Raw genomic sequence first — 27,986 nt, forward strand, 5'->3', positions numbered from 1 at the left:
GAATGGCTAAAATTAACAAGTCAGGAAATGACAGTTGTTGGCGGGGATGCGGAGAAAGGGGAACCCTCCTACACTGTTGGTGGGAATGCAAGCTGGTGCAGCCACTCTGGAAAACAGTATGGAGGTTCCTCAAAAAGTTGAAAATAGAGCTACCATATGATCCAGCAATTGCACTCCTGGGTATTTACCCCAAAGATACAAAAGTAGGGACCCGAAAGGGTACGTGCACCCCGATGTTTATAGCAGCAATGTCCACAATAGCCAAACTGTGGAAAGAGCCAAGATGTCCATCGACAGATGAATGGATAAAGAAGATGTGGTATATATATATACAATGGAATATTATGCAGCCATCAAAAGGAATGAGATCTTGCCATTTGCAACGACGTGGATGGAACTGGAGGGTATTATGCTGAGCGAAATAAGTCAAACAGAGAAAGACATGTATCATATGACCTCACTGATATGAGGAATTCTTAATCTCAGGAAACAAACTGAGGGTTGCTGGAGTGGGGGGTGGGGTGGGAGGGATGGGGTGACTGGGTGATGGACACTGGGGAGGGTATGTGTTTTGGTAAGCGCTGTGAATTGTGCAAGACTGTTGAATCTCAGATATGTACCTCTGAAACAAATAATGCAATATATGTTAAGAAAGAAAAAAGAAGAAGAAGAATGTAGCAGGAGGGGAAGAATGAAGGGGGGGAAATCGGAGGGGGAGAAGAACCATGAGAGACGCTGGACTCTGAAAAACAAACTGAGGGTTCTAGAGGGGAGGGGGGTGGGAGGATGGGTTAGCCTGGTGATGGGTATTGAGGAGGGCACGTTCTGCATGGAGCACTGGGTGTTATGCACAAACAATGAATCATGGAACACTATATCTAAAACTAATGATGTAATGTATGGGGATTAACATAACAATAAAAAATTAAAAATAAATAAATAAATAAATAAATAACAAAGAAGAAAAAAAAATGTTGCACCGTTTTACATTCTCACCAGCAATGTATGAGCGTTCCAGCTTCTCCACATGTCACCAACTCTTACTATTGTCTTTTTGATTATAGCCATCCTAGTGACTGTGAAGTAGTATCTTATTGTGGTTTTGATTTGCATTTCCCTGATGACTACTGGTGCTGAGTATCTTTTCTTGTGCTTACTGGCCATCTGTATATCTTCTTTGGAGAAATATATCTTCAAATCCTTCACCCATTTTTAATTTGGATTATTTACCTTTTTATTGTTGAATTGTAAGAACTCTTTATATATTCGTCAAATACATGATTTGGAAATATTTTCTCCCATTCTGTAGGTTTTCACTTTCAAAGTGTCATTTTTTTCAGTACAAAATTTTTTAGTTTTGACAAAATCCATTTACCTATGTTTTCTTTTGGCATCTATACTTTTGGTGTCATACCTAAAATACTATTGACTAATGCAAGGTTGTGAAGATTTATTTCTCTGTTTTCTCCTGACAGTTTTATAATTTTAGGTCTTCTATCTTGGTCTATGATCTGAATGATTGGACAGGTCTCTTCCAGTGCCGTGATCATGTTTTTCCCCAGTGATTTTTGGTCAACCTTAGACTGAAGAGCCCCTCCCCCACCCCAATCCTTTTCTACTCATGTACAGATTAACCCAAATCATTTATATTGTGATTCCTGAGGTTTTAGGGGCTGGGTGTGTATATAATAGGTATAATATTTGTTGGGGCGCCTGGGTGGCTCAGTTGCTTAAACATCTCTTTTTTTTTTAAAGATTTTGTTTATTTATTTGACAGAGAGAGAGATACACAGCGAGAGAGAGAACACAAGCAGGGGGAGTGGGAGAGGGAGAAGCAGGCTTCCCACTGAGCGGGGAGCCCAATGCGGGGCTCGATCCCAGGACCCTGGGATCATGACCTGAGCCGAAGGCAGACACTTAACGACTGAGCCACCCAGGCGCCACCTAAACATCTCTTGATTTCGGTGCAGGTCATGACCTCAGAGTTGTGAGACTGAACTCCATGCTGGGCGTGGAGCCTGCTTAAGATTCTCTCTCTCCCTCTGCCCCTCCCCCTCCCTCTCAAAAAATAGGTATAGTATTTGTGAAATGTATTTATTGGGCAGCTGCTATGTACTTGCATGGTGCTGGAGCTAGAAAGATGAGTACAATATACTTGTCTTCAAGGAGCAAACACACTAGGGGCACCTGGGTGGCTCAGTTGGTTGGGCATCTGCCTTCAGCTTAGGTCATGACCCCGGAGTCCCGGGATTGAGCCCCGCGTCTGGATCCCTGCTCAGCGGGGAGTCTGCTTCTCCCTCTGCCCCCCACCCCTCTCGTGCTCTCTCTCAAATAAATAAAAATCTTTAGGAAAAAAAAGGAGCAAACACACTAGCTGGAGATTCATTTAGAAGTATTTATTCAGCACTTTGAAGTGTCCAGCACCAAGCAAGTGATAAATAAATCCCTCTTGACTTTTATCTGCCAAAAGGTGGTGATGAGTACCGAGGAGGTGATGAGTACCAAGGAGGGCACTAAATCCAGCCCAGGAGGAGGGGAGGTGGAGGCAAGGCAAAGTTTCCTAGAGGAAGTGATGACTGATGGTCTTCCGGGACGGGTGGGGGTCTGCTGGCTGAGGAAGGAGGTGGACCAAGCAGACCTTCAGAGACCTGGCCTGAGGAGCGGACTGTACACGTCAGCAGGGAGCACTGAGCTGTGTGGGGTGAAAACAGCCCTCCTCCCACCCGGAAAGGTAGGGTGCAGGGAGTAAGTGTGGGGATGTCTGCAGCCACCCCAGGCAGAAGGCTCGCTTCACCCACTTTACTGCATTGCCTGGAACATAGACCCTTAAACAATGAGATTTCAGATGCACAAAGTCAGAGCCTCCCAGATCATGTTCTGTCGAGCACAAGATGCACATGTCCATTGTGGGAAGTCCACAGTTCTCCAGAAGGTTTGGGCAGCTTTTCACCTGCTCATCACAAGAAGTAAGTGCTTTGAGTTACACACCGGGAAATGCCATGTCAGCACTCAGGTGGCGTGGGTGCCAAGTGGCGGGTCTCATAGGTCCGATTCTCCCTAAAGAGGCTGTTCTCCGCAAGGTGAACACAGCTAGCTGAGGGAAGGCAGCTGCAGATGTGTAATGGTGAGAAGACCCAAAAGAGAAAGTGCAAGCCGTTGTCCAGTTGACTGACCTTCACCTTCCCCCACTGCCCATTTGTTCCGGGTGCAGTAAGCCCTCAGCTCTCCCAAGTGCCAGCCTTATGCTATGGCTGGAAGACATTTGCTCCCTTCTTTGGCTTCTTTGCATTCTTCTGACCTCTTAAGACCATGGTGACTCACGGGGGCGCCTGGGTGGCTCAGTAGGTTAAGCCTCTTGGTTTTGGCTCAGGTTGTGAGATAGAGCCCCTCGGCAGGTTCCATGCTCAGCTCGGAGTCTGCTTGACTCTCTCCTTCTCCCTGCCCCTATCCCTGCTCTCTAAAATAAATAAATCTTAAAAAAAAGAGAGAGAGAAAAAGAGGCAGGGGCACCTGGGTAGCTGAGTCAGGTCATGATCCCAGGGTCCTGGGATCGAGCCCCATGTTGGGCTCCCTGCTCAGCGGGGAGTATCCTTCTCCCCCTCCCTCTGCTCGTGTGCCTGTGGACTCTCTCTCAAATAAAGTCTTAAAAAGGCAATAGCGACTCACGTGGATATTAAAGTCACTGGCTGTTCTCATAGCTGGAATATCAATTGGGAGAACAGTAGGAATTCTTGAGGGGGAGAGATTGGGAAATGGTTTGATCTATTTTGGTCACTAGATGTTTGAGAAAATTATGCTAGGAATTCTGGTTTTCAGAGTCAAACAAAGCTAGCTAAATTTTTTAAGTGAAAGCTACACGAGTCACCGCTCACCTCTATTGATAACGTCAGGCTTATCACTGAGGGTTGGTCATCCAGAGGGTCTGAGCTACTCTTGGACATCAAAGAGGGGGAAGTAGTCCTTGGGTCACTTACACTGAGCAATCAGAGCCTGAGCCAGCTGGGGTCAGGGGTGGGGCTGGCTGAAGCCTCGGGGTCTGAGGGATTTGGTGTCGAAAGGCAGTGGGGTCAGCATGGGCTCCTGGGAACAATGTCCACCGAGGGGCTGGCAAGTCTCAGAGGCGCGAGAGGCTGAGCGAAGCCTCCAGAGCATTATGCATTGTGCTTCCTGTGCCGAATGCCACCGAAAGGCCCGGGCCATGTGGTCCGAGGGGTCTGGATCTGGCCCTCTGGTGGGAGTTGGGGCGGAGGAGTGAGCAGGAGCAGCGGGGGCAAGCCAGTTAGCGGGAGGCGAGGCTCCAGGAGGCAGGAGTGAACCCCGTCTGACCCCCCCGAGCCAGGCCCTGTAGCCTCTGCCCTCGGGTGTTATTTACACTTTCCTTGTGCTGCGGGAACTGCTGCCCCTGCTGCCCCCCGCCGAGGCTCCTGTCCCCCCAGCTGTGACTCCAGGGCTCCTGCACCTCTGCCCTTGTCCCCCAGCCCTTTCTCAAACTGTGCAGCGAGAGCTCTTCGCAAACTGATGTGGGTCATCGTGAAGGCAAGTCCGCGTTGCCCTCGCCTGGAAGAGCCGCCGGCCAGCCCGCAGCTCCGCTCCTGCAGGGGGAGGCACAGGGCACGGTGGTCTCTCCAGACATCACCTCCCGAGCCCCGGCCACGGGAACCAGCCCCTCCCTGACCTTCCTTATGGCTGCTGGACCGCACCACGAGGTCCTGGGCCAACGGGAGCTCCGGCCTGTTCCCTCCGGGCGCCCAGCGCCGTGCACGCTGCACACAGCAGGTGGCTGCTTCAGAGTTCATGGGTGCACGGGTGGAGCGTTCCGTTTGTGCTTTCTGGGTGTTAGAGAATGTTTTCAGGTGAAAACAGGGCACAAGAGAAACGTGGACAAAGGAAGCCATGGAAAAGTGGAGGGTGGGGGGACACCCCATCCCCGGGGGCAGGGTGGACGTCCTCGTGGGCAGACGGGGCCGCTGACGGCGGACCCCAGACCATCATTTCTGTGTGCTCACATCCTCTAACAAGTCTGGGGACGAAAGCCACTCATCTGTTACCACTGAACTTGTAGAAATGATGTCATCTTACTTCCATCAATCTGACAAAAGCAACCATCCTGTCTAGGGACAGGGGAACACGGGACACTGGCATCTGGCTAAGCACCCTAAACAAGGTGCTCACATGGGGCTGGTGGGGGCGCACTTCAGTTCCCAGCGGCACTCACAACCCTCTGAGCTTCCGGAAGCCACAGAAAATTCGACTCACGTTCCAGTGTTGCTGTTTGTATCAAGGCCAACTCTGATACACCGAATGGAAGGCAAGATTCTCCCAGCTTCGACTCCGCTTGGGCCTGGCTTCTGGAGCTCCCGGGAGCTGCCCTGTCATCACGGCCACCTCACCGCTTCCATCTGCCTTGGTCTGTTGCCACTGTAAACAAACCGACCCGCCGTCCCCCTGGGCAGGGACTGTGGCACCTCCCTGGTCGCTGCCATCCCAACCATTTGGGGGAACCATCAAGGCGACTGCGCTGGGGGCTGAGCCCCAGCACCAGAAGACTCAGGAGCCAAAACAGGCTTTATTCAGATCCGTGGTTGGTTACAAACTTGGTCACAGGCCCCAGAAGGCCATTATTCTCAGTTTACATGGAAATATAAAACTCGACATGTACAATTTGAAAACTTAAAAACAGAAACAAAGGCTTGGTTTAAAATCGCTGTTGAGATGTCTTCCCTGGTGCGTCACCTGGATGATGAACGAAAGTGCCTGAGACCCGGTGGGGAGGACTTCTGACCGTGAATGTGTAACTGAACATTTAAATGTCATCAAAAAGTTAGGGCCTTTGCACCTGATTTTACTGAAGATACAAACAATGCCTGTGACCATCTTTGGTTGCAGCCCAGATGATGCCCGACTCCTGCTGCGTCCCCTCCGCCCATGGAGTATGAGTGCCTCTCCCGACGAGGCAGTGAGGCTGGGCCACCACAAAGCGACATGCTTAATGGCTTGGGGATGAGGAGGGGGTCAGAGGTGAAGCACCGTCCCACTGAGCATCTGTGCTCCTGGAGGATCTTTTCTCCTACAGAGTTGAATTGTATGGCCCAGCCTCGGAATTGCTGGGACCGCGTGGAGGAATGACCTTCATTTGCCAAATGTGATGGGAAGTTAGGAATCAGAGAACCACGCTCTAACTTTCTCAGGAACCTCCAGGGTTTTGGATTCTCTGGAACCAGAGGCCGAGCTACTGTCCTGCTGTCGCCAGGGAGAGGAGACTCGCACCACCCTGCCAACCTGACGGACGGCGAGGCCCCACCCGGGGAGCACTGCCTCCCAAGCTTCACACAGCTCGACCCAGGACGGTCAGAGCAGAGAAAGGCCCCAAGAGCCATGTCACTGCAGAGCCCAGGGCCGAGGGAAGCAGAGAGGAGCAAGCGGCCGGGTCCAGGGCTGTCCTGTGAGACTAACAGGCCCGTTGATGCCATGCTCGTCCTTGCCAAGCCTGGACCACACGCCTCCTGTTTTAGCTTCTCTTACACACGCCTCCGTGGCTGCAGGAAAATGCCCCGTCGCTCAGAGGTAGCCGCAGGCTCAAGAGAGGGGCCGCGTGGGCCCTCTCGCTGGCTGGGCCAGGGCAGCGCCAGGCCGAGGTCAGAGCTGGTGCAGCTTGCTCCGCTCGGTCAGCAGCGTCATGGCCACAGCGTAGAGGAGATAGCCCAGCACGAGGAGCAGGGTGCAGGCCAGGGGCCCGATACAGAACAGGGAGGCCACGAAGAAGGCCAGAAGCAGCGAGAGCAGCGTCCGGTAGCTGCCCAGGAAGCGCAGGCTGAGCCTCGGGCCCCGGGCACGGCTGACTGTGGACCCCCGCGCCACGGGGCTCAGCAGGTGCCTGCCCGTCAGCCCAGGCTCCATGAGGTGGTAGCGGCAAAAGCTGCCGAGGAAGTCGGCCCGGGAACACAGGGCTGCCATCCGGCCTGCAAACTGGGGCGCAGACAGAGGCGGGGGTGGTGGGCGCGGGCAGGGCCGCACGCTCACCCGGCCTCTCCCCGAGGGCCGCCCGCCCCCCGGCACTCACCCTGTGGTTGATGGCGGACGACAGCTGGAAGAGCATGCGGACCAGGCTGGCGATCTCGTAGCTCCGGATGGGCTGCAGCTCCAAGTCCCCCTGGTACTCGATGTCAAACCTCCGCAGCCCATTGATGATCTAGAAGCAGGATGAGAGGCGAGCCCCAGGGGAGCCCGGGCCAAGCGGGCAGGCCCGCCAACACACCCGTGCAGGCGCGTCCAAGGCGACGGGGGACGGGAGGAGCCCTCCTGGACCCGGGCCTTACCTGGTACCGGCCCAGGGGCGTGAGGATGAGCCCGTCCTCTCCCACGATGCAGTCCGGGAGCTGCTTCTTCCCGTTCTCATCCCGCGTTGTCCCCAAGGCGAGCGTGAGCTGGGCGAGCTGGGCCTCGCTAAGCTGTTGGGGGGAGATGCGCTCTGAGGAGGCTGCGCTGCTTCCTGCTTTCACTTTCCAGGTGAAGGGAGGACATGGGGCTTCGGCCCTGGGCCTCGAACGGCGACCGCGAGGGGACCCAGACAGGACACTGCCAGTACAGGCTACACCTCCCACGGGCCCCCACAGCAGGGAGGGGGCGTGGGAGCGGACACCAGGGAGGGGGCGGCCCCCACGGCCCGTACTCGGAACATCTGGCACAGGTACTCCAGGGCCTTCTCTAGGTACTCGTCTGTCTTGCGGACACTGTCCTGCCCCATCTCGTCCAGGTCGTTGGCTGGGTAGCAGCCGTTCGCGTCTGTGGAGCAGAAGCCCAGCCACGACAGGAAGGGGCGGCCCGGTGTGCTCTCCCCGCACTGGTCGGAGATGGACTTGGCGGTCTGCTTGGCCTGCGTGATGAGCTGAGCCAGGCGCAAGACCTGCGGGGTGCGCGGGCCCGTCAGCCAGCATCGGCGGGCCGCTTCGTGCCGCCTGGCCACCAGGGGACTGGCAGGTGGCCCTGCGGGAGCCCCCAGCAGCTCAGGATGGGCCGAGGAGTTTTTAAGACTAAGACATGCATATTCTAAATGTGAAAGCTTTCCAACAAATGCTACCTTTATTATCAGAGAAAAATCAGACCTCAGTGAAAAAAAAAAGGGTAGGAGCCAAGCAGCGTCCAGGCGACACCCAACCTTAGTTCCCCCTGCAAGGCGTGCGCGCCAACCCCCCCTGCGGTTCCCACAGCCTCCGGACGGCCGTGTGGCCCAGGGGAGCCCCAACTCACCAGCGTCCGGACCTCGGGCCCAAACATCGGGGTGTACTTGCAGTCCTGGCCCTCCAGGCCGTAGACGTGGCTCTTCACCTTGAAGGAGGTGTCGGTGACGGCCGGCGGCCACGAGGACAGGAAGCTGCCGGCGAAGGGGGGGGCCGCGAAGAGGCGGTGCTGGCGGTGCGGGATGACGAGTTCGGGCTCCAGGAACAGCTGCTCCCCTAGAGGGCACGACACGAGTCTGGCTTCAGCTTCCACGGCACCCAACACCGTCGCCGCTGGCAGGCTTCCTGGGTGCCCGCGGAGGCTCCCGAGGCCCCTGCAGCCCCCGCCAGTCTCCACGGGAAGGCCGACGTTCACAAAGGAAAGCCAGAGAAGCTAACGCCCGACAGACGCATCTAAGGCGTGACGGGAACCAAGACTGCTTTCTGATGCCACCACCGAGAGTCACCAGGGAGATGGGAGCTCTGCACGCTGCCTCCCCTCCCTCTGGCACCCCCACAGCTCCCGCCCGGCAGGCCGGGCCTCAGCCCTGCCCCCCGCCACCGCGCACCAGGAGCCCCCACGCCACCTTGGCCAGGCCGCCGCAAGCCTGGGAGGCACACGCGGGGTCCGGGGCTCCCTCTCTAAGTACCACTCCCCTCTCGCGAAGGGCTTACCTTTCTGGATCATTTCAGCCAGGTTGGGCTGGGCAAAGACTTTGGCCACTCGGAACACCATGAGTGCGTTCTTGGGGCTGACCAGGTCGGTGCGGAGCGCGCGGCTCAGGAAGCCCACGAAGAGCTTGGTGTACATGAGCAGGTTCTCCTGCACAAAGGGCGCCCTGGGGACCCAGGTGCTGCGTCAGGGGCCACACCTCCCACTGCGCCCCCTGCTCTTCCTTGGCTTCCAGACTCTCCCCAACTATGACCTCCTGGTGGCTGAGGGACCAGGGAGGTGGGGGAGAACCAGGCCTCCTGTGGACGACACAGTCCTCCCCAGGATGAGGCCCTTCCCAAGAAGACAAGGCCTCTATGGCAGAGCGCTAGTGAAGAAGGGTGGAGGGGGCCGAGGGGCAGTTTGGGGGTGGGTGTGAACGGACACCTGAGTGGACAAGAATAGCAAGGGGACAGCGCAGAGGAGAGAGCCACCAGCTGTTTCTGCGGGAGATCAATCCTGGGGCCCAGGCAACACAGCCCAGTCAAGGGTCAAGGAGGGGGTGGCCTGTCCCACCCCCCCACCTGCCAGGAGGACAGCGTGCCAGGGCTCACCATCTCTCCGACACACACCGGGGCTGGCAGTCACTGGTCTGAACCTGCTTCTCGGGCGCATACCTCCAGGGCTGCAGGTAGCTCAGCCACATCTCCAGGACCTGGTGACACGTGTGCGCTGAGGGCCTTGCAGCCGGCGCTCCGGGGAGCTGTGGGGCTGTGGCTTTGGGCCAAATCCAGGGGTGGCCTGGAGCCCAGCTCCCGGGAGGCAGCTCGGGTGAGCAGGGATGAGTCTAACTGTGGGGCTTCCCCTGGGGGTGCCACCAGGTTCTGGCCTCTTCCCACCTGCTGCCCTCAGAGGGTCCAGGAGGGAACTCCACACACCCTCCCACGATGCTTATTTTTTTAATTTTTATTTGGTTAGAACGATTTTCTAACGTGCACATAGCTGACACACAATGCTACATTAGTACCAGCCCCTGTGACGTCGAGCCCTCCAGAAACACGGAACATGGAGTGCTCCCCCCGCTGAGCGGGCAAGGTGCAGCTCGCTGAGGCTGGGAACCCACCCGGCATGGACACCTGGGGTCAAAGTCAGGGCGCACAGAGTTTTTCTGTACCTGAGGGTTGGCTCTGGAAATTCAAACGAGCAGAACAAGAGCCCCCAAGGCCTCCTCACCAGGCCTTGGCAGTAACAGCTGATCCCTCCTGCGCTCACCCCACGGGACCTCCCCCGGGGCACACACAGGGCAAGGGCGGCGAGATGGGGCTGACACTCACAGCTCTGAACGATGCATCCAGGGGCCAGTGGCCGAAGCAGTGCTGCAGGAAGAGGTAGAGCTTCTGCTGGACAAACCTCGGGACGGCGGCCCTGCAGGGGAGAGGAGGGGAGAGGGTCCCCTCATAGGCGAGCCCAGTGTCTCCTGCTTGCAAGGGCCAGCTCTGCCAGGGCGAACGGGGGGCACTCCCTGGAAGTAAGGTCTCCTACTTTCGGGCCCATTTTTCAGAAGAAGAAACCAGAGTTCAGAGAGGTTAGGTAAGGTCCCAAGGTCACACAGCACACATGTGGATGATCTAGTGAGGCTCCTGTGACCACCTCTGCTTGGCTCGCCAGACGCAAGTCACCTGCTCTGCTGGCCCCAGTCAGCCTAGGAATCAGGCCACCATCCCAGCTCTTCTGACGGAGGGAAGGAGGAGCAGAGGGGAAGAAGGGGGGGGAGGGTGCAGCACAGAGCTCAGTCTCCAGTGACAAATGAGCCACTTTGCGGTGAAGGGGCTCCCAGCCCACTGGCTTTCCTGGGCGTTCCAAGGAACGCGGTCACTGTAGAGCTCCCACTTTGCCCACTGCTGGGGAGGAGGGGACAAGACAGGGCAGCAAGACGGGGCCTCTCTGGCCAGTCTGGCTCTTTCCACCAAAGAGGGCAGGCCTCGAATGAGAGGCCTGAGTGGGGGTGGGGAGATAAACCCACGGGGATGTCCCACCTGCCCCACCCTGCAGAGGCCTCACAGGCCGTCCCTCACACCCCAGGGACAGGTCACTGCGGGAAACGTGCGTGCAGGACGAGGCAGCCAGGGGCACGGGAACCCTGTGCACGGCCCTGTACCCACCGTTTGAACTCCTCCAGGGGGCTGGTGGCGTGGGAGTGGGCGGAGGGAGAGACCTGCTCGGGCTTCAGGCTGTTGGAAAAGGCGTGCAGATGCTTTAGCAGCAGGCGCACCACCAGCACGTGCTCCTCGGTGGGCGTGAACGACTCCTAACGTTGGGGGGGGGGGCAGTGTCAGGACCCAGGCCAGTCTGGGGTGGGGCCCCCAGGTCTGGCCATGTCCCGCCCAGAACCGTTTCTCCCCCACAGGACGCGTGGGCCACCCCCAGGGCCCTCCCCGTGCCTCGCTCGCTGGCCCTGAGACCTGCTAAGAGCACCTGCAGGCCCAGGCAACACACCTGCGAAGGGCTTCACTGTGGGCTTCAAACCCTTTTGTACCCTCCGTGGCTGACTCGGGTCATTGCTGCCCATCCAAGTCCTCAGGGGTCCCCACCTCCTGGCCAGCCAGAGGAGCAGGAGGGGGCGAGGCAGGCCGGCATCCCCACCCCCCACCCCCTGGATCTAGACTCTGGGTCTCCTGCCTGCCCCCCGGGTGTGTGGAGACAGCTCCCTGGGGGCCTGGCTTCCCTTTTCAGGCAGAAACGCTCCCCAGTTCCTTCTCCCGCTGCAACCCCCACCTTTCCCTCCACTCCCCGTCCTGGACCCGCCAGCTGGGGGCTCAGCCCAGGGTGGCCCTTCTATTGCTAACGGACCTGTGGTCAGCACGACCCCCAAGACAAGAGCACTCTCAATCTGGTGGGCTGAAGTTCCGATTCACCAAGTTCACGTAGGCTCTTTAAGACTCAGACCTGAAAGGACAGCCTGCCTGCTGGCTGTGCCGTGACGGAGAACAGGGTGGTCCCCTGACTGGCAGAGGATGGCACCAGCAGGCCCCGGCTACCTGCCAGCTCTGGGGTGCCCAGACATGCTCCTCTCCCCACACTCACCAACCCCAGGCCTCTGGGGCCTCCACAGACTCGACAGAGGAACTTTCCGAAGCCTAGTCCGGATCCCGACAATGTTGCGGCTGGCAGAGGCCATGCCTCCTGGCACGGCCCGGGCACCCAGCCGCCGTCCCGCCACGGATCTACCTCCGCGGGCCCAGGCAACGCACCCCACGCCCAGTGCGCCTGTGCAGGGAGCTATGGGGCTTCGTGAGAGCGGCTGCTGCTTCTCTGTGTGTTTAAGTCTTTGTGTGATGAATTTGCATCATTTGCAGAAAAAAGTGTAAGATACTTTCATAATAACGAAATTTCAGAGGGCACTGATGCCAGGCTGTAATCTACCCCCCGCGCCCCCGGGGGCCTTGCCCTTTCTCATTCCTGGGCCCTTGCTGACCCCGCCACTGTCTCTGCGACAGAGGACAGAACATCCGCGCTGAACCAGAACTGCACCCCCTCCTCATCCGCACAGGCCCTTCCCGTCACACTGGAAGCCCCTCGGGCCGTCTTCCCGCTGGGGGAAGCCAAACCTTTCTTCCGACCGCCTCTCTCCCCGCCCCTGCCACCGAGCCAAATCCCCACGGGAGCCTGGCCACAGCTGCACGTGGCCTCCTCCAGCTGCATGCCCTTTAGGGACACTTTCCCAAAGCCTGGGCACTTCTTACTGGGCCCAGCCCTTAGCTAAGCAACATCTCCTGCCATGGACGTTTCTCCAGGGATCCTGCTCTGAGCCAGGTGAGACCTTCCCCAACACAGGCTGGAGTGCCACCCGCTTCTGTGCTCAGCCCGCCCCTGCCGGCCCTTCCGGGACCATTCTCTTCCTTCTTCCCAGCAGCTGCTGCTTCTGCGAGGGAACCCCTGTGTGTGCTCACCACCCCATCCCAGCAAACCCGATTTCTCATCTTGTGCTCAAGTATCCGGTTAAGTGTGATTATGTGCTCCCACCGAGGGCAATCGGACAGACCCCTGGCCTTGAGCACGGACCTAGACACATGCTTTCTGCCCAGACTTCATGGCGTTCATCTTGTGAATCGTGAGCTACCAGACTCCATCAGCCCTGAAACAGCCTGCAGCTCTGAACCCTACCTATCAACCTCAAACCCGTCCACACCGGTCATCCCTGCCTAAAGCAGACCCGTCTCGAGGCCCTCACCCATTCTTGCCCGCCTGTGGAGGAGCGCCCAAGTCCACAAGAGGCCAGGGCCCGGCGTGCTCAGGGATCGACAGCCTCTCCAGGCTGGGGGGCCGAGCCCTTGTCCTCCCCGTCCCTTGGCCTCATAGAGGCTTGGGGCCAACAGAGCCTGCCACCATGAGCCGTGGGGTGTCCCTGTGCTCAGTGAGGTCCTGAGTGCCAGGCCTGCACTGTGGGTGGGGAGGGCCGCTGCAAAGGCCGCACTGTTTCCACTCCTCCGACCAGGGCCAAGCACAGAAGCCACCGACTCCCAAGAGCTTGCAAACTCCGGCTGGCCTGGGGCTTGACCAGGCAGATCTGGGGGCCCCACCCCCCCAAACCTGGGCTAGTCTGCCAAGCTGAGGGCCAAGGCAGGCTAAAGATGGCCACTTGCCACCATCCCCAACACACACTGGCCTTGCTCTGTTTGGAACTGGTCTGTGTCATCCCAGCCGGCCCCCGGCAGGCCCCTCGCTTTACCACTGCACTGCCATGCGCTCCATGGCTCACACCACAGGGCAGGGGTGAAACGGAACAATAGGAGAGCAGCCAATACTTGGTAGGCGTGGAGGGCCTGGAGGCTGGGTTGGGCGGGGCTGTGGAGGGCGCTGGACACACTGAGTCGGTAGTGCAGAACCTCCAGCTGAGAGACAACAAAACAGAGAAGCCGAGAAGAGGCAGGGAGGGCAGAGGGCAGGGCAGGGGACAGGAGGGGAGAGACCGGGGAGGGGACAGCAGGGAGAGAAAGACAAAAATGAGCCCAGAAGTGAGGAGAGAAAACAAAAAACAAAAACAAAACAAAAGCCCGTCAATGACAATCCACACCGTCAGAGCCCCGCAGCCTCAGGCCAGTGGGACGCCACCCTCTCAGCAGCCCTAAGGGGCCCTGCCTGGCGGGCAGACCAGAGCCAGGCCCGAGGGCCGCTCCTCCACCTCCCAGGCAGAGAGACAGACGCTCAAGGTCACTTGGGCAGCCTCCTCCACGTCACTGGGCCTGAAGGTCCCTCCAGCTCCCTGAGGTCGGCCTGACTCACTTCCTGCCAGAGGGTCCTGCCCTCCCCAACCTCCGTGTGTACAGCATGTGCATGCTGCACCCCGCCAGGACCCCGGGGGCCTTGCTGGGACATACTGCCAGCCACCAAGGCCCTGAAGGCCCTGAGGCTCAGAAAAGAAATTTTTGAGAAGCCCATTCCTAATTGAGACCTCTGCTCAGGAAAGAAAAATATGTCATTTATTGGACTTCCCTGGGTTGTCCCAAAGAGAAATTTACCAAATTGATATATGATATGGTCACTTCCTAGGTATCAAAGATCCAATCGGTGGCCCCTCCTGAATGGTTCTCTCTGTGGGGGCTGATTCCCAGGGTGGCACGGAGGTGAGCAAGGCTCAGCCCACCAGGCCTAACACCCTCCACACCCCACATTCCGGAAATCGTTAAAGGTGGCGCAAACACTCATGGGTTCAAATTCTGGGAGATCCACCTCTCCTACCTCACCAGGACTCCCCAACTCCGGACACACAGAGCCCTTCACTAGTCTCAATGGGCCCTGAGAATCTGGCCATGGCCACACGCACCCAGAGGCAGCTGGAACCCTGAGGCTGGGACAGCCTGGGACATGGGCGACGACAGCTGAGTTGGCAAAGCTGTCCACTCCCACCCCACCGTCTGCCCTCCCCGCCTGCAGTGACAAGGCCAGCTAAAGCAGTCCCCTTCAGCCAAGCACAGCCCAGAGCCAGCCCTGGCACACGTCCTGCCTGGTGAGGGCCACGCCTCCCACTGGGTACCATGCTGCACGCAGGAGAGGTCAGCATGCGTGTGCCAGGCCTTGAGGAGACAGGCGCAGCCAGAGACACGCAGAGCAAGGGCAGGAAGGAGCACAGCAAGGAGGGGTCTGCCCTTCAAGGCCTTCCTCTGGGCCAGACCCCGGGCTCAGCCACAGCTCAGTGGGAATCGGGGAGCCCATGGTTCCCTGCTGGGGACCTGCCCAGTCTACAGGAACACCGGGCAGGCCCCACAGTGGCCTGCAGGAATGTGCGGACTTCAGCGACCAACTGCCTTTCCAGAAGCCCTCCTCAGTAAGCTGGGGCGGAGAAGAGGCCCGGGCTCTATGGAGCAGGCATCCACTCTGGACCCAGGCTAGGCATGGAAGCACCGCGGGACCTCTCAGAGCTGCACTTCCTGCATCTCTAACGTCAGGAAACAGTGACCCCAAGGCTAGAATTCTACATGGCACAGCATAGGCCTGGGTAGATAGTAAGGAGCCTCAGAAGAAGGAGACCTCCCCAGCTTGCTTTCTCCACTTCCCACACACCAGGTTTACTAAGGTTTTGTTGTCAGCCTCAGTAGGAGGCAAAAAAAAAAAACCCCAAACAAACAACAAAAAACCACAAACCCTCTCCCAGTGCCTGGTGGGGGTTTCCCGGTTGTCCCCCCACTACTAGCCATTCTGAGCAGCTCTCACCTGCCCTCTGGTCTGGCCAAGAGGAAGCAAACGTGGGGAAGAAGGGGAAGGCCCCCCTGCCCTAGCAGGTCCAGCCCACCACTCCTCCCAGGTGACAGACAGCCTAGAGGACCTTTGTGACTGGCAGATCTGCTAAAGATTACAGCGAGTGTGCCCGCACTAGCTCAGAAGACAGAAGGAACAGCCAGGAAGGCGATGCAGCAAAGCAGCCTCTGCCTCTCAAGACCAAGCCACATGCACAGGGGCTGAGTGAGCCCCCCAGGACCTAAGGGGGAAGTCCGGCCCCCTGACCACCGTGCACTAGCCAGGAACATGCAAGTCCACTCTGGAAGCAGGAATGGCAGCACAGGTCCTCAGTGACACGAGAGGCCCAAGAAGGAGTCCTGGCTTTCCCTCCGTCCCATGTGGTGCCAAGGACAGAGATTTGGGGTACTCTGCACTGCACTTTAAGAGAGCAACAGTTGGGGGTGCTCCCCAAACCGGTACTCAGCAGAGAGCAGGGACGCAGAGCTGGTTGCCGAGACTCTGCAGCGGGAAAAGAACTGCTCCATGCTGGAATCGCAGAGGGAAGGTCACAGGCCACCCGTACAAATTTCAGGCCCAGAGAGTCTTAATTCTTAAGGAATCTCTCAAGTATTCTGTCTGGTGTCGATAAAAGCAACATCTAAGAGGCGGCCCAGAAGCTGCGGATGGCGCAGTCGGTCCTAGGCCGAGGCTGCCCCCAGCAGGGCCCCGGTTCGTGTGTTTCAGGCTGTTTCATGGAGTGTGAACCTAGGTGCTCGCCCTGCCTCTTATTAAGCGGACAGAGCCATTCTACCCTGACGAGTCCACGGGGTAGCCGGCCCTGGGCATGGCGACCCAGGGAAGGTTTCGGGGACACAGCTGCCTCCACGCCTCTGCGAATGAGCATGGTGCCCAGTGAGGGAAGGGAAGGGAAGGAGGAGACAGGCCGGGCCGCGTGCAGGAAGGCATCAGACCCCGCCGGCTGCACAGACGGCTGCCTGCCGCTGCTCGGGGAGGGGGGTGGGCAGCGTGGGCACCAAGGGGAGCGAGGGCTGCCGGGTGCCACCTCAGCAGGAAAGCAGGAGGTGCTGTGACAGTAGAGGGGACAGACCTGGCTGTGACTCCCAGAGGCATCCACGACTCTCCTGCCCCCCCACAATGCCACAACCTCATCCATTCCGGCTGCCAGGGAGGGGGCTCTGGAAGTAGCAAGAGGAGGACCCCAGAGAGGAGAGGCCTCCAGCCCTCACCATGGAAGCCCACCACGAACCAAACCCACCTGCTGCCCAGCACTGGAGTAAGGGGTGGTGGTGAGTTTCTGCTTCCCACCATCTAGCCCTTGAAAACTAGCTGAGATTAAGGACAAGAAGTAGCAGGTGGACCAGGCACACCAGGGCCAGAGCAGACAGGGACGAAAAACTTCGGCAACATACCTTGGCGTGAGGGGACTGCATTTTTTGGTACATCTCCAGGGAATAATGATGAAGCCACATTTCCACAAAAACCTGCAAGAGAGCATTGGGTGGTCAAATGATTTTCATCTAGGATGTTGTGACATTCAAAGGGCAGTTCTTTTCAACAAACAGTGCTGGGAAAACTGGGTATCTGCATGCAAAAGAATGAATTCCCACCAGAAACAATAAATAACTCAAAATGGATCAGAGACCTACATGTAAGATCTAAAACTATAAAACTCTTATAAGAAAGTGTGAGGACAAAGCTTTATGACATTGGATTTGGCCACGATTTCTTAGCTAAGACTCTAAAAGCACAGGCAACAAAAGAAAAGAGATAAATCGGAATTCATGAAAATTAAAAAAATTTTGCACATAGAAGTCACTATCCAGAGTGAAAAAGGCCACCCACAGTATGGGGGAAAGTATTTACAAATCATGTATGTGAGGAGGAATGGATATCCAGAATATATAGACAACTCCTACAACCAACCCAAACACAAATAAATAAAGCCACTCGGGCACCTGGGTGGCTCAGTCATTAAGTGTCTGCCTTCGGCTCAGGTCATGGTCCCAGGGTCCTGGGATCAAGCCCCGCATCGGGCTCCTCACTCTGCGGGAAGCCTGCTTCTCCCTCTCCCACTCCCCCTGCTTGTGTTCCCGCTCTCGCTGTATCTATCTCTGTCAAATGAATAAATAAAATCTTAAAAAAAAATAAAAATAAAAATAAAAAAATAAAGCCACTCAATTCAAAAATGGGCAATGGACTTGAACAGATATTTCACCAGACGACATACAAATGGCCAATAAGGACACAAAAAGATGCTCAACATCACCAACCATGAGGGAAGTGCAAATCAAAACCACCGGGAGACACCACCTCACATCCATTAGAGGGGCTCTAATCAAACCCAGAACATCATGGGCGTCGGCACGGCCATGCACCCCTGGTGAGAACGTCTGACGGTGCAACCGCCGAGGAACACAGTACGGTGCTTCCTCAGAGCATTAAGCAGAACTACCACACGATCCAGCAGTTCCGCTTCAGGGTATATACCCAAAAGAATTGAAATCAGAGTGTCTAAGAGATTTTTGTACATCCGTGTTCATAACAAAACTATTCACAATAGCTAAAACGTGCAAGCAACCCCAGTGGCCATCCACAGATGAATGGAAACACAGAAAGTGGTAGATCCATATGACAGAGTATTATTGAGCCTTAAAAAGAAAAGAAACTTGGCAACGTACTACCACATGGACGAACCTTGACGGCGCTCTGCTACATGAAACAAGTCAGTCGTAAAAAGTGTTAATTACCATATGATTCTGCTTCTATGAGATCCTACAGTAGTCAAAATCATAGACGCAGAAAGCAGAATGGAGGGGGCCAGGGGCTGGGAGGAGGGGGTATGGGAAACGTCTGTTTAATGGGTGCAGTTTCAGTTTTACAAGATGAGGAAGTTCTGGAAATTCCTTTCCCAGCAATATGAATATATGTAATTCTACTGAACTGCATAATTTGATGGTAAATTTTATGTCATGTGTATTTTACCGTAATTCAAAGAAATTTTTTCTTTAATAATTAAAAAAAAAGAGAGAGAACGTTAGCGTTCTGGTCCAGAAAACAACCCTCCAGCATTTCTGCCCCATAAGCCCGTGTCCTGGCCACCAGCCCTCCTCATGGGCTGGCACAGCCCAGAATCCACATTAGCTGGGGGCATCTGAAGCACCAGGGCCCCTCTGCAAACAGGGAGGCTGAGTCCAGCCATCCAATCTCCCGGTGCGGTCTCAACGACGACATGGAGGCCGCTGAAAGTGCAGCAGCCCATACACCAAGAGTTATGTACAAGGCAGGAGGGACAGAACCCCATCTTATCGATGCGTCAGGCTGTCAGTAAGTGATGCTCGTGGCTACCAACTCCGCCCCAGCGTCGAGAACCAGCTGAACCTCTCCAAGGTGTACTTGAAGAGACAGCCTGGCCTGGGAGGGAGCCAGCCCAAGCCTGCGTGAGAGGCTGGAGCCTGCACGAGTGCAGACAAGGGGCCCTACCACCTCCCATGTGGATCCCCCAACCCGGAAGGGATAGGGGCTGCCGGCCAAGCAAGGTCAGAGGCTTTGTAAGCCTTTTCTGGCCAGTGTTATACAAACGCTACTGGGGCAGGGGCTTAATATCCACCCAAATGAGGGGGATCACAGGAAACCTTTCCAGCATTGTGGGAGCAGGTCGGAGACGTGCGGTGTGGGGCAAGCCTGCACGTACACGGATCCAATGGAAACTGAGCAGCGCTCATACCACCACGAGACAAAACTCCACAGACAGTGAATCCTGGGATGAACAGCACTGCCAATGACATCCATGTTCGAGAGGTGGGCATGTCACAGCAGGAAAACACCAACAATTTAGAAGCACTCTCAGGCTGAGGGCAGTGTTTAGGCCTCTGCCCCCTGGGGCGGAAGGTGGTCGGACAGTTTATTTTGAAACAGAAGACGAGAAGGGCTTCCTCACTCTCACCTGGAGTAGAGTTTCAGACCTCCAGATCTCATGGGAGGCAGGGTCTGCGTTCACAGACGTCTGATGAGAGATGTGTCGCTTCAGGAGGCTGGTGTGGTGGAGGCCATAGGAAGCGAAGGGCATGGCTGGCGTCCTGAGGGACACACAGAAACAGGCCTTCATTAGGGGGTCCTGCTGGCACAACCAGGGGCAATCTGAACGTGAACATCGGTGGCAACTGTAGCCATTACCATCTGCTGAATCACAGGACGGCCCCCAAATCCACTTCCCTACCGCAGAGCATGCGCTGGTCAATGTAAGGGATGAAAGCAAACAACCACCCTTAGGCAACCATCCTATTAATAACTGATTTGGCTGGCGATAATCAAGGGACACTAACACCGCTGATAATTACATAGTCTCAACGTATCTTCCCAACAAATCCCTCTTGCTAATTAACTTGGCACAAAATACCCATTTAATTTTACAGTAGGAAAACCTAGCCAACACCCCCCTGGCCCAGTGATCAAGACAATGTCACCGGCACACAGACTCCACGGCTGCTGGGCCGAATCGCTGGGAAACACCAGAGAACTCAAGATAAGGGCATTCTGCACACCCCCGGGCTGCACCAGTTAAAGGCGTCAAGGTCAGGAAAGATGGGAAGACGGTGGGACTGTTCCGCACTGAAGGGGGACCAGAGGTAGCCGCACGCAGCGAGTGTGCCTGCGCTGGACCCCAGCCGGGTAGCAGACGTTAGGGGGGTAGCCAGGGCAGCCCGAGTGGGGTCTGAGGATGAGACGGCGGCCTGGCAGCGATACCGATTTCCTGATTCAGATAAAAGCACAGTGGCTGTGTAGGGGAATGCACTCGCTTTTAGGAAATACACTCCAAAACATTAAAAAATAGCAGGCGTTGGGTCTATAACCTACTCAAATGGCCTAGAAAAAACACATACAGATAAACAGAATAAAACAATTCAGAAATGTAGCTGAAGGACCTATGGAAGTTTTTTGTTATTCATGGCAAGTTTTAAGTCTGAAATTCTAGGTTAAAATAAGCCAACACAACTGGGCCCAGCAAACAGCTTGGCAGCTGAAACCTGCCTCTGACAGGGCGTGAAGCTGGCCGGCCCGGGGCGCCTCTCGGCCGTAGCATTACCAACGCCTGCGCAGCCTCTCCCCACTTCCACGCCCCCACCTCCTCCTTTCAATCCCCTTTCCTCGGGGGCCTTCCTGTGCCGGCAGGAAAGACCCCCACCTCCCAGGGAAGAAGGTGCACCAGCAAGGTTGAGGAGGGTGAGGAACATGGGTGGCAGCTCCCGGGTCACGAGTGTCTCTGGGGAGAGGCGGCCAATCGGCCCCTGGCTAAAGGCCTCCCAAGGCCCCAGTTCACCCTCAGGCTGAGGCTGGCTGCACACTCCCTCCCTGCACGGTCCAGCCACAGCCCAGCCTGCTTGGATTGGCACAAGAGGCTCTTTACCCCAAGACCTCTGGCTCAGGCTAAGACCTGGTCTGGAAGCCTACACGGATTCCTCCTGCTCTTATTCCTCCCCACATCAGCCCTGCTGTGGCCTGCCTACAGGCCCTTTCCCTCCAGCACCACCTGCCCAGTGCCACCGATCAGCTCTGGTAACATCGCTCTGAAACCCCCGCCACCGCTTCGGTGTGGGGCTTGGATGCCACACATAGGGAGGGCTGCTATGGGCAGCACACAGCCCACTCCCAAACCAAAGTCAGGCCTTGTCCATGGGGCCACAGGACCTGCTCACTGCAAACCCAGGCACAGACATCCTCCTCACCCCTGCCCTCCAGTCTGTGCCAGGGAAGCTGGGGTTGGGGGATCTCAGGCCTAAGAAACGTTGGGGCACCCTGGACAAAGAGTGGCACTACTGTCCCTGTGAGCAATGCCCACTGCCCAGGCCACTCCCCCGTGGCAGCGCCAGACTTTACAGACTAGCCGCAGGGATGCCAAGAGCCAGGGCAGCCAGAGAGCCTTACCTGGGAGCTGGTGAGGGGCTGGGCCCCCCGGGACTGGAGGAGAGCGGGGGGAGCACACTGCCTTCTGTGGGCAGGAACCATGACAGGTACCTGTCCACGAGGGTGAAATAGGCACAGTCTGAAGTTCGTATGTGGAGAGCCCCAGGAAGTGGCTGGAAAAGCAAATCTGCATTGGTGTGTGGCTCTGGGTGCCGTCCCCTGGCTGTGGACCCCAGCAGCCTCAGGGCTCAAATCAACGCACACGAGCCCTGGGACATGGGCCACATCCCAGGGGCCCGACCACAAGCACCCTGGGCAGTACCGGGAGACAAATTCCCACCACCGGGGGCCTGACTAGACCCCAGAGTCCTTTTCAGCATGCAACCACTTCCCACAGGAAGCCCCCCAACTACTACTCGGGGTGCCCAGGTCAAGTGTGCCCACCGGCCTGTCATCCTGAGTGAGGATGGCCTGAGCAGCAAAGGCTGGAGGAGGATGCAGAGGACGAGCCGGAGAAATTCCCAGAGGTGGGAAAGGAAAAGACATGGACGATAAAGAAAGTCCTAGGCCACAGCCCCCACCCTCCACGGGGGGCTTTGGTAAAAAGCTGCTCAGGGGCACCCCTCTTGTACCTTTTGAGTGATGAGGCTCAAAGCAAAGAAGAACATGTAGTACTCGAACGGATCTGATGGCAGCGTCAGGGGGCAAACGGGCAGGGCTACTGGGCCACCCCCAGCACTGTGTCCCGGCCCCCCATGGCCTCCCCAGCCCTGCAGGGCTGACAAAGGATACTGAGGGCCAAGTTCAGGCCGAGGCCCCCTGTCGGGGGGAACTGGACCTTGTTGTGGTACAGAGGGCTGTCGGGGAGCACACGCTCCTGGATGGATGCCTTCACAGGGCCCTGCAGAGACAGGGAGTTGGGTTTGTGGGCAGGCTCCGCAGGGTGCCCCCATGCAGGGCAGCCTTTGGGAAGGGCTGCTGCGGAGGCGACCAGCACATGGGCCCTGCCTGGGGGAGCACTGCTGTCCTCTGGGTAGCGCTGGAGCAAGAGGGCCTCCACTCAGAATCGCTCACACTATCCTCAGGAAGACCCCCAAACAGCAAGGGCAGCAGCTGTGTGTTTCTGAGCCTCATCAAGGGCTTCAGGTTCCCCATCTTCTTTGCTTCTGATATCCACCAAGCAAGTCACCCCTCAATTTACCACTGAAGGACTGGAAACTCAGAAAAACAGAGCAACTGGTCACACAGCCCTGCCTGCCACTCAGCCAGGAACAAACCAGGTCGCGTGGTGCCTTCTCCATGAGCAGAGTTGGGAATGATGCCTCCTGGACCCTGAGCAGACACCATGGCGCGTTCTCTTGCCCACGGCTGCAGCCCCCCAAGCCCTGCCCAGCACCCACCACCGTAGCCGCTGTGCAGGGCGCTCTGCCCTGAGCACGACGCTCACCCCACGGCTTACTTACGGGCAGGTAGGAGACAGGAAAGTCAAACTTATAATCTTCGGCCTGAAGCTTATAAACCAACTTCATCATTGGGCCACTGAACATGAAATTAAACCAACAAAAACAAGGCAATGAACTGTAAACCATCTTGCTTTGATTGTTTCTTAACTTTGAGAAATATAGTGCTTTAAGAATGGGATCACCATGAGGAAACATCCAGCCCCTCTCAGGTGACAAACCTACCTACCCAGGGTCTAGGAATTCCATCGCAATGCTGTATTCCACAGGACTCATGCGTCCCTGTAAGTAGCGGAGGTTCCAGCCAACAAGGACACCGTCCAGACTGCCAAAGATGCTCTCCACCAGCCATGGGAAGATGGCGTGCAGCTCCTGAAATGGTGTGTGGGGGAGGCTTTGACTAGTGCCCACTGCTGGGCTGTGTGCCACGGGGGCCTCCTGCCCAGTCCAGCGCTACACCCTTGTCCACCTCCTTCACTGAGTGTGTACACATGAACTGGAAATTTTCAGGGTGAGAATCTTTGTCCAGGCTGGCTTCCTGGGCTTACACTTACTACTTGATAATTCTGGGTATGGCTTAAATAAAATATATATTTTCAGTGTGAAAACCAGGGTTTCTCAATCTTTTGGGCTGGACACTTCTTTGTTGGGGTGGATTGTCCTGTGCAATTTGGGAAAATTACCAGCATCACTGGCCTCTACCCACTCGATACCTGTAACACCCTCCCCTGTGTGAGCCAAAAATGTCTCTAGACATTGCCAAGTGTCCCATGCAGGACAGAAGCACCTGTGGCTGAGAACCCCTGGTCTACATGTTGACATGTTTAAATGTGTCCATAAATGTGTCCAATACTGGGTCAGGCTCTGTGCAGGGCAGTGCTCAGAGTTGGGAATCAGGGGCTATAAGAATGTTTTTCAAAGAGTATATGAGACATGCCCTAAAGAGATGCAAGCAGAACTGTACCTTTGCTGGAAAATCCTCGATGACTTTAACCAAGTCTTGGCACCGCTGTGCAAAGGGCTTATTTATAGAGTCAGCTTTCAGGCTAGCCTGGAAGATAGAACAAACAAACAAAAAAATTATGAGCATATTCACTTGGCAGCTTTTGCTCTTATTCTGGCTCGAATCAAAACAGAAACCCAAGTGATAGGTAAGAGTCAGACACACTATGGGCATGGCTCCCCAGCATCTTGTGCGTCAGGTCATGCATGTGTCAGTGGCCTAAAGGATGCAACTAGGAGAGGCAGGGATCCTTTGCTCCCCAGACAGCCAATTCTCAGGCTTCTTCCCTGCACCCTCTGTCAGGTATCCCCAGGTACGGCAGGGTACTACACATTTTCACGACAGAAGTGACTTCCACCCAATCCAGAGCAGGGGGTCAGCTCCGGGGTCAGCCCTGCAGCCAGAAGAGGACCCTTATTGTGTAGGGCACCCCTCACAGACCACAGAGTACTCCCTGAGTGTATACACATGAACTGGAAATTTCCCTGTGATGACCACCCGTGATGACACCACTGTGATCATCAGTGAGGATGCCCAACAAAACAAGGGAGACAGCAGAAGCCCTCTTAACCAAGCTATCCTCTGTTCAGCAGGTAACGAGCCAAATGAATTCATTACCTTAAGAAACAAGGCAGGCTAGAAATGACAGATGGCTTTAACCAAACGTTGACACTAATCGTGAAGGCGATGGATAGGCCAGGAAACATTCAAGACAAGAATGAAGGAAATCTACCCAAGGTCATGGGGTGTGGATTAAGATCAGGAGAAAATGCCAGAATTTGAACCAAGATGGCTTTGCCCAAGGCTATGTAAGGCCTCAGCCACCTCCAAATGAGCGTGGTGTCTCAATCAGAGATAAAGATCTGGGCTGTTGCAGCCATGCACTGTGGGAAGGTTCCCCGCATGCCTGGCCTCTACGCACTGAATGCCAATAGCACCGCATGTGTTGGCTCTAGAAGGAGCACGAAGGAAGGATATCCTTCTGAATAAACGTTTACAGAAAGTATCTTCTGGGAACTGAAATAAGGAATCCTCACACCATGGCTATCTGCCTCACATGTAACTTCCCGGCGTCATGTTTAATACTGAGAGTGCAGTCCCACCATTTTCCAATGATGACAGTTACGATTACTAGAATACCCCATGAAGTGTGTAAAGTATACAAGATGTGAAAATTGTGATGTATATCCTTTCACAAGTAGTGAAAATGGATTTCAATCAACTTACCTTGTAGGTGAGAAACTCATCTTGTAGATGAGAAAACCAGGGCTCAGGGGTTCGAGTAAACCCAATGTCCTACACCGGAAGAGGCCAGGGTCAAGTCTAAGGATTCTAACCCCCAGGCCAACTTCCTTCACATCCCCTCAAAAAACCCCCAGCAGAAAGTTCAGGTCAGGGGAAAGAACTCGCAAGTCCCTGAGCTGTAGAACAATCATCATGCTCACATTCCCAAAGGCAGCTGGTACTTACCAGCAGAAAGCTGGGCTGCTGCAGGTGAGGGAATGCCATGGCAGCCTCCTGGGGGCCGCTGACAACGGCCGTCTTAGGAAACCACTGTGAGAAAACAAAGGCGACATCTCAACATCTGCCACACAACAGATTATATTGCTTTACAATGCCCAGGGGAGTATTTGTATAACTCAATACACTCTGCACTGCCAAATTCCATGTTTTATAGAAATGCCGGGTCCACAATGGCCAGCTTCAGAGCCAAGTGTGCAGTGGCGAATCCTTGGTAACGCTTGTACAGCACTTGCTAGGTGCCTAGAAGGGTGCCTTAGAAGCTAGCCTGCTTCTAAGGACCCTCCGTATATTTCCCCGTTTAATCCTCAGGGGTAGGCGGAATTTTAAAGACAGCCCTCCAAGATTCCTATCCTTGGGTATTCAATCAAACGCTCATCTAGGTATTATGAAGGAATTTTGCAGATATGACTGAAGTCTCAAGGGGGCGGACCATAAGATAAGAGCAGTTCCAGCTGCCGGCCAGGAAGGAAATGGGGACCTTAGTTCTACAGCCCGAAGGAACTGGATTCTGCCAGCAACTTGAATAAACTTGGAAAAAGATTCTTTCCGAGGGCTTCTAGGTAAGAACAAAGCCAACCAACACCTTGATTTCAGTCTTGTGATATCCTAAGCAGAGAACCCAGTGGAGCCTGCTAGACTTCTGGACTATGTAACTCTGAAATAATAAGTGGATGCAGTTTTAAGCTGCTAAGTTTGTTAAGGAAGCATAGAAAACGTATATCCTCACAACAATCCTGTGAGGTCAATACAGATAAAAAGAAGTGGAAGCAGAGAGGAGACAATCACTTGCCCTCACTTAGCTGGTGAATGGCAGAGCCAAGATTCTAATACACAGACCTCCGAACACATCTTCCAGAGAGACAGGTATGTCACCTGTGCTCTATGAGAATGAATGGAATGAATGGAGGGGATGAGCAAGCTCAGCTGAGAGAGCTTTTGAACAAGCCATCAGAAAATCAGGAGCAACTCTCTAGATTCCTATCTCTCTGTCCACCCAGGTCAGAAACTGAAAATAGCCAGATGTGGACTGAACAGAAAGGGAGCCTGCCTAGTCCCACTGACGATGGTCTTCCTGGCACAGCTCTGCCCATAGCATGAGTAAGAGTGTTGAGGTGGCAAACAGAAGTGTATGTGGATGAGGAAAGACTAGGCGCAAGGAAGCTGTGAGGCAGTGGAGGAGTTGAGAGGAGATGTGAATCTCTGCCTCTTGACAATAGAAACACCTCCAGGGTTTTTTCAATTCTCTGCATGACACTGGCTATCAAACTCAGTTTTAAGGAATACCTCAAAGGCCTCAGTCCTGAACCAAGAGAACACTGTGATTAAAATGACCAAAGCAAAATAATCAAAGCAGCATAAAATCCTGGCCTGTTTGCAAAGGGCAAAGCTTTGGAGATGATGAGGTGGAAGTACCTCCTTGTTCAGAGGAAGCCTGCCCTGGCATCAGCTCAAGGACTGAGGCCCAGAGGTGCCAAACCGAGGAGTCTTTCCGAGAGAGGGCAGTGTCTCCTAACGCCCTGTTCTCTAACCCTACCCCAGCCAGGCTCCTCCATCACACCCTTCTCCACTGTGTACCAAGTGTTCCCTTCATCTGCCACTTTCCAGCCACTTTCTTCAGTGGCTGCTTCGGATCGTTTTTGAGGTTTCTTCTCAGAGTGGCAACGCCAATCACGCCAAGCAAATCACACTACTGCCAAGGCCTCCCTCTGGCTGCGCTCTGAGAAGCAGAGGATGCTCCCATTTGCTGCTCACAACTGCCCTGTGAAGTGAGCATCGGGATCTCCATATTACAGATGAAGAAACTGAGGCTCAGGAAGGTCGGCCCACACAGGGAAGAAGAGCCGGGTGAGAATCCACACCCGGCTCTTCCTCCCACACAGCTTGTTGAGCCTAAGGCTCAACTTCAACTCGAATCTCTCCTTCCGCCAACTCGTTCAACGAACGTAAACCGGGCACCCACCAGGACGGGGTGTGCGAGATGCGCGAGAAGGTGGCATGAGGGCGCAGCCCAGGAAGATGGCAATGAGGGCGCAGCCGGGCCCTTGGTTTCCCAGCCGGCCGGCCAGAGAAGGAACACAGACACCAACGTCCGGCTCGAGGCCTGCGGCTCGTGCAGGAACGGAGATGGCTTCGGCGGAGGTTCGGGGGGACATGAGACCGTCCCGCACGCGGCTCCCACCACTCACCTGTGGGACCCATGAAGTCACTCGCCTAAGGGACGAAGACCGCCATTCGGCTACCCGGCACCGAAATGTCGTCATCAAGCTGCGCCTGGCGTCACGCCTCCCCTGGCCTGGCGGGAAACACACCACCAACTCGGCCGGCAGTTATCTCAAAAGGCGCGTGCGCAAAGTGAAGGCCGGCCAGGTTTATGGGTTACATCTCTGAAGGCGCGTGCGCAGTGGGGGCAGCAGCGTCCCTTAACCCTGAGTTCTCGGACTGTAGGAGCTGTAAGAAGAGCGCGTGCGCGTAAAGAGAAGCTGTTTATTATG

The 27,986-nt window shown here is 55.7% G+C and overlaps 1 protein-coding gene across 3 annotated transcripts; it reads right to left on the minus strand.

The window, feature by feature from the left end:
- Positions 1-5,547: 5,547 nt before the first annotated feature.
- Positions 5,548-27,839, minus strand: SMPD4 (sphingomyelin phosphodiesterase 4). Of its 3 annotated transcripts, XM_036104306.1 has the most exons (20): positions 27,681-27,839; positions 25,441-25,524; positions 23,932-24,018; positions 23,197-23,339; positions 22,971-23,046; positions 22,300-22,408; positions 22,140-22,192; positions 21,529-21,680; positions 19,550-19,682; positions 17,016-17,087; positions 13,674-13,760; positions 11,031-11,176; positions 10,203-10,293; positions 9,483-9,583; positions 8,892-9,055; positions 8,248-8,453; positions 7,670-7,903; positions 7,317-7,448; positions 7,061-7,189; positions 5,548-6,966 (listed from the first exon to the last, which is right to left on the minus strand). In XM_036104306.1, exons 1-20 carry the CDS (start codon positions 27,753-27,755, stop codon positions 6,637-6,639), a joined length of 2,604 nt encoding a protein of 867 aa, XP_035960199.1. In that variant the 5' UTR covers positions 27,756-27,839; the 3' UTR covers positions 5,548-6,636. The 3 variants fall into 3 exon arrangements, with proteins under 3 accessions (XP_035960199.1, XP_035960200.1, XP_035960201.1); XM_036104307.1 differs by lacking the exon at positions 13,674-13,760; XM_036104308.2 differs by lacking the exons at positions 23,932-24,018; positions 25,441-25,524; positions 27,681-27,839 and having other exon boundaries at positions 23,193-23,329.
- Positions 27,840-27,986: the final 147 nt, after the last annotated feature.

Source organism: Halichoerus grypus, chromosome 13 (genome assembly GCF_964656455.1).
Source record: "Halichoerus grypus chromosome 13, mHalGry1.hap1.1, whole genome shotgun sequence".
Taxonomy (NCBI): Eukaryota; Metazoa; Chordata; class Mammalia; order Carnivora; family Phocidae; genus Halichoerus; species Halichoerus grypus.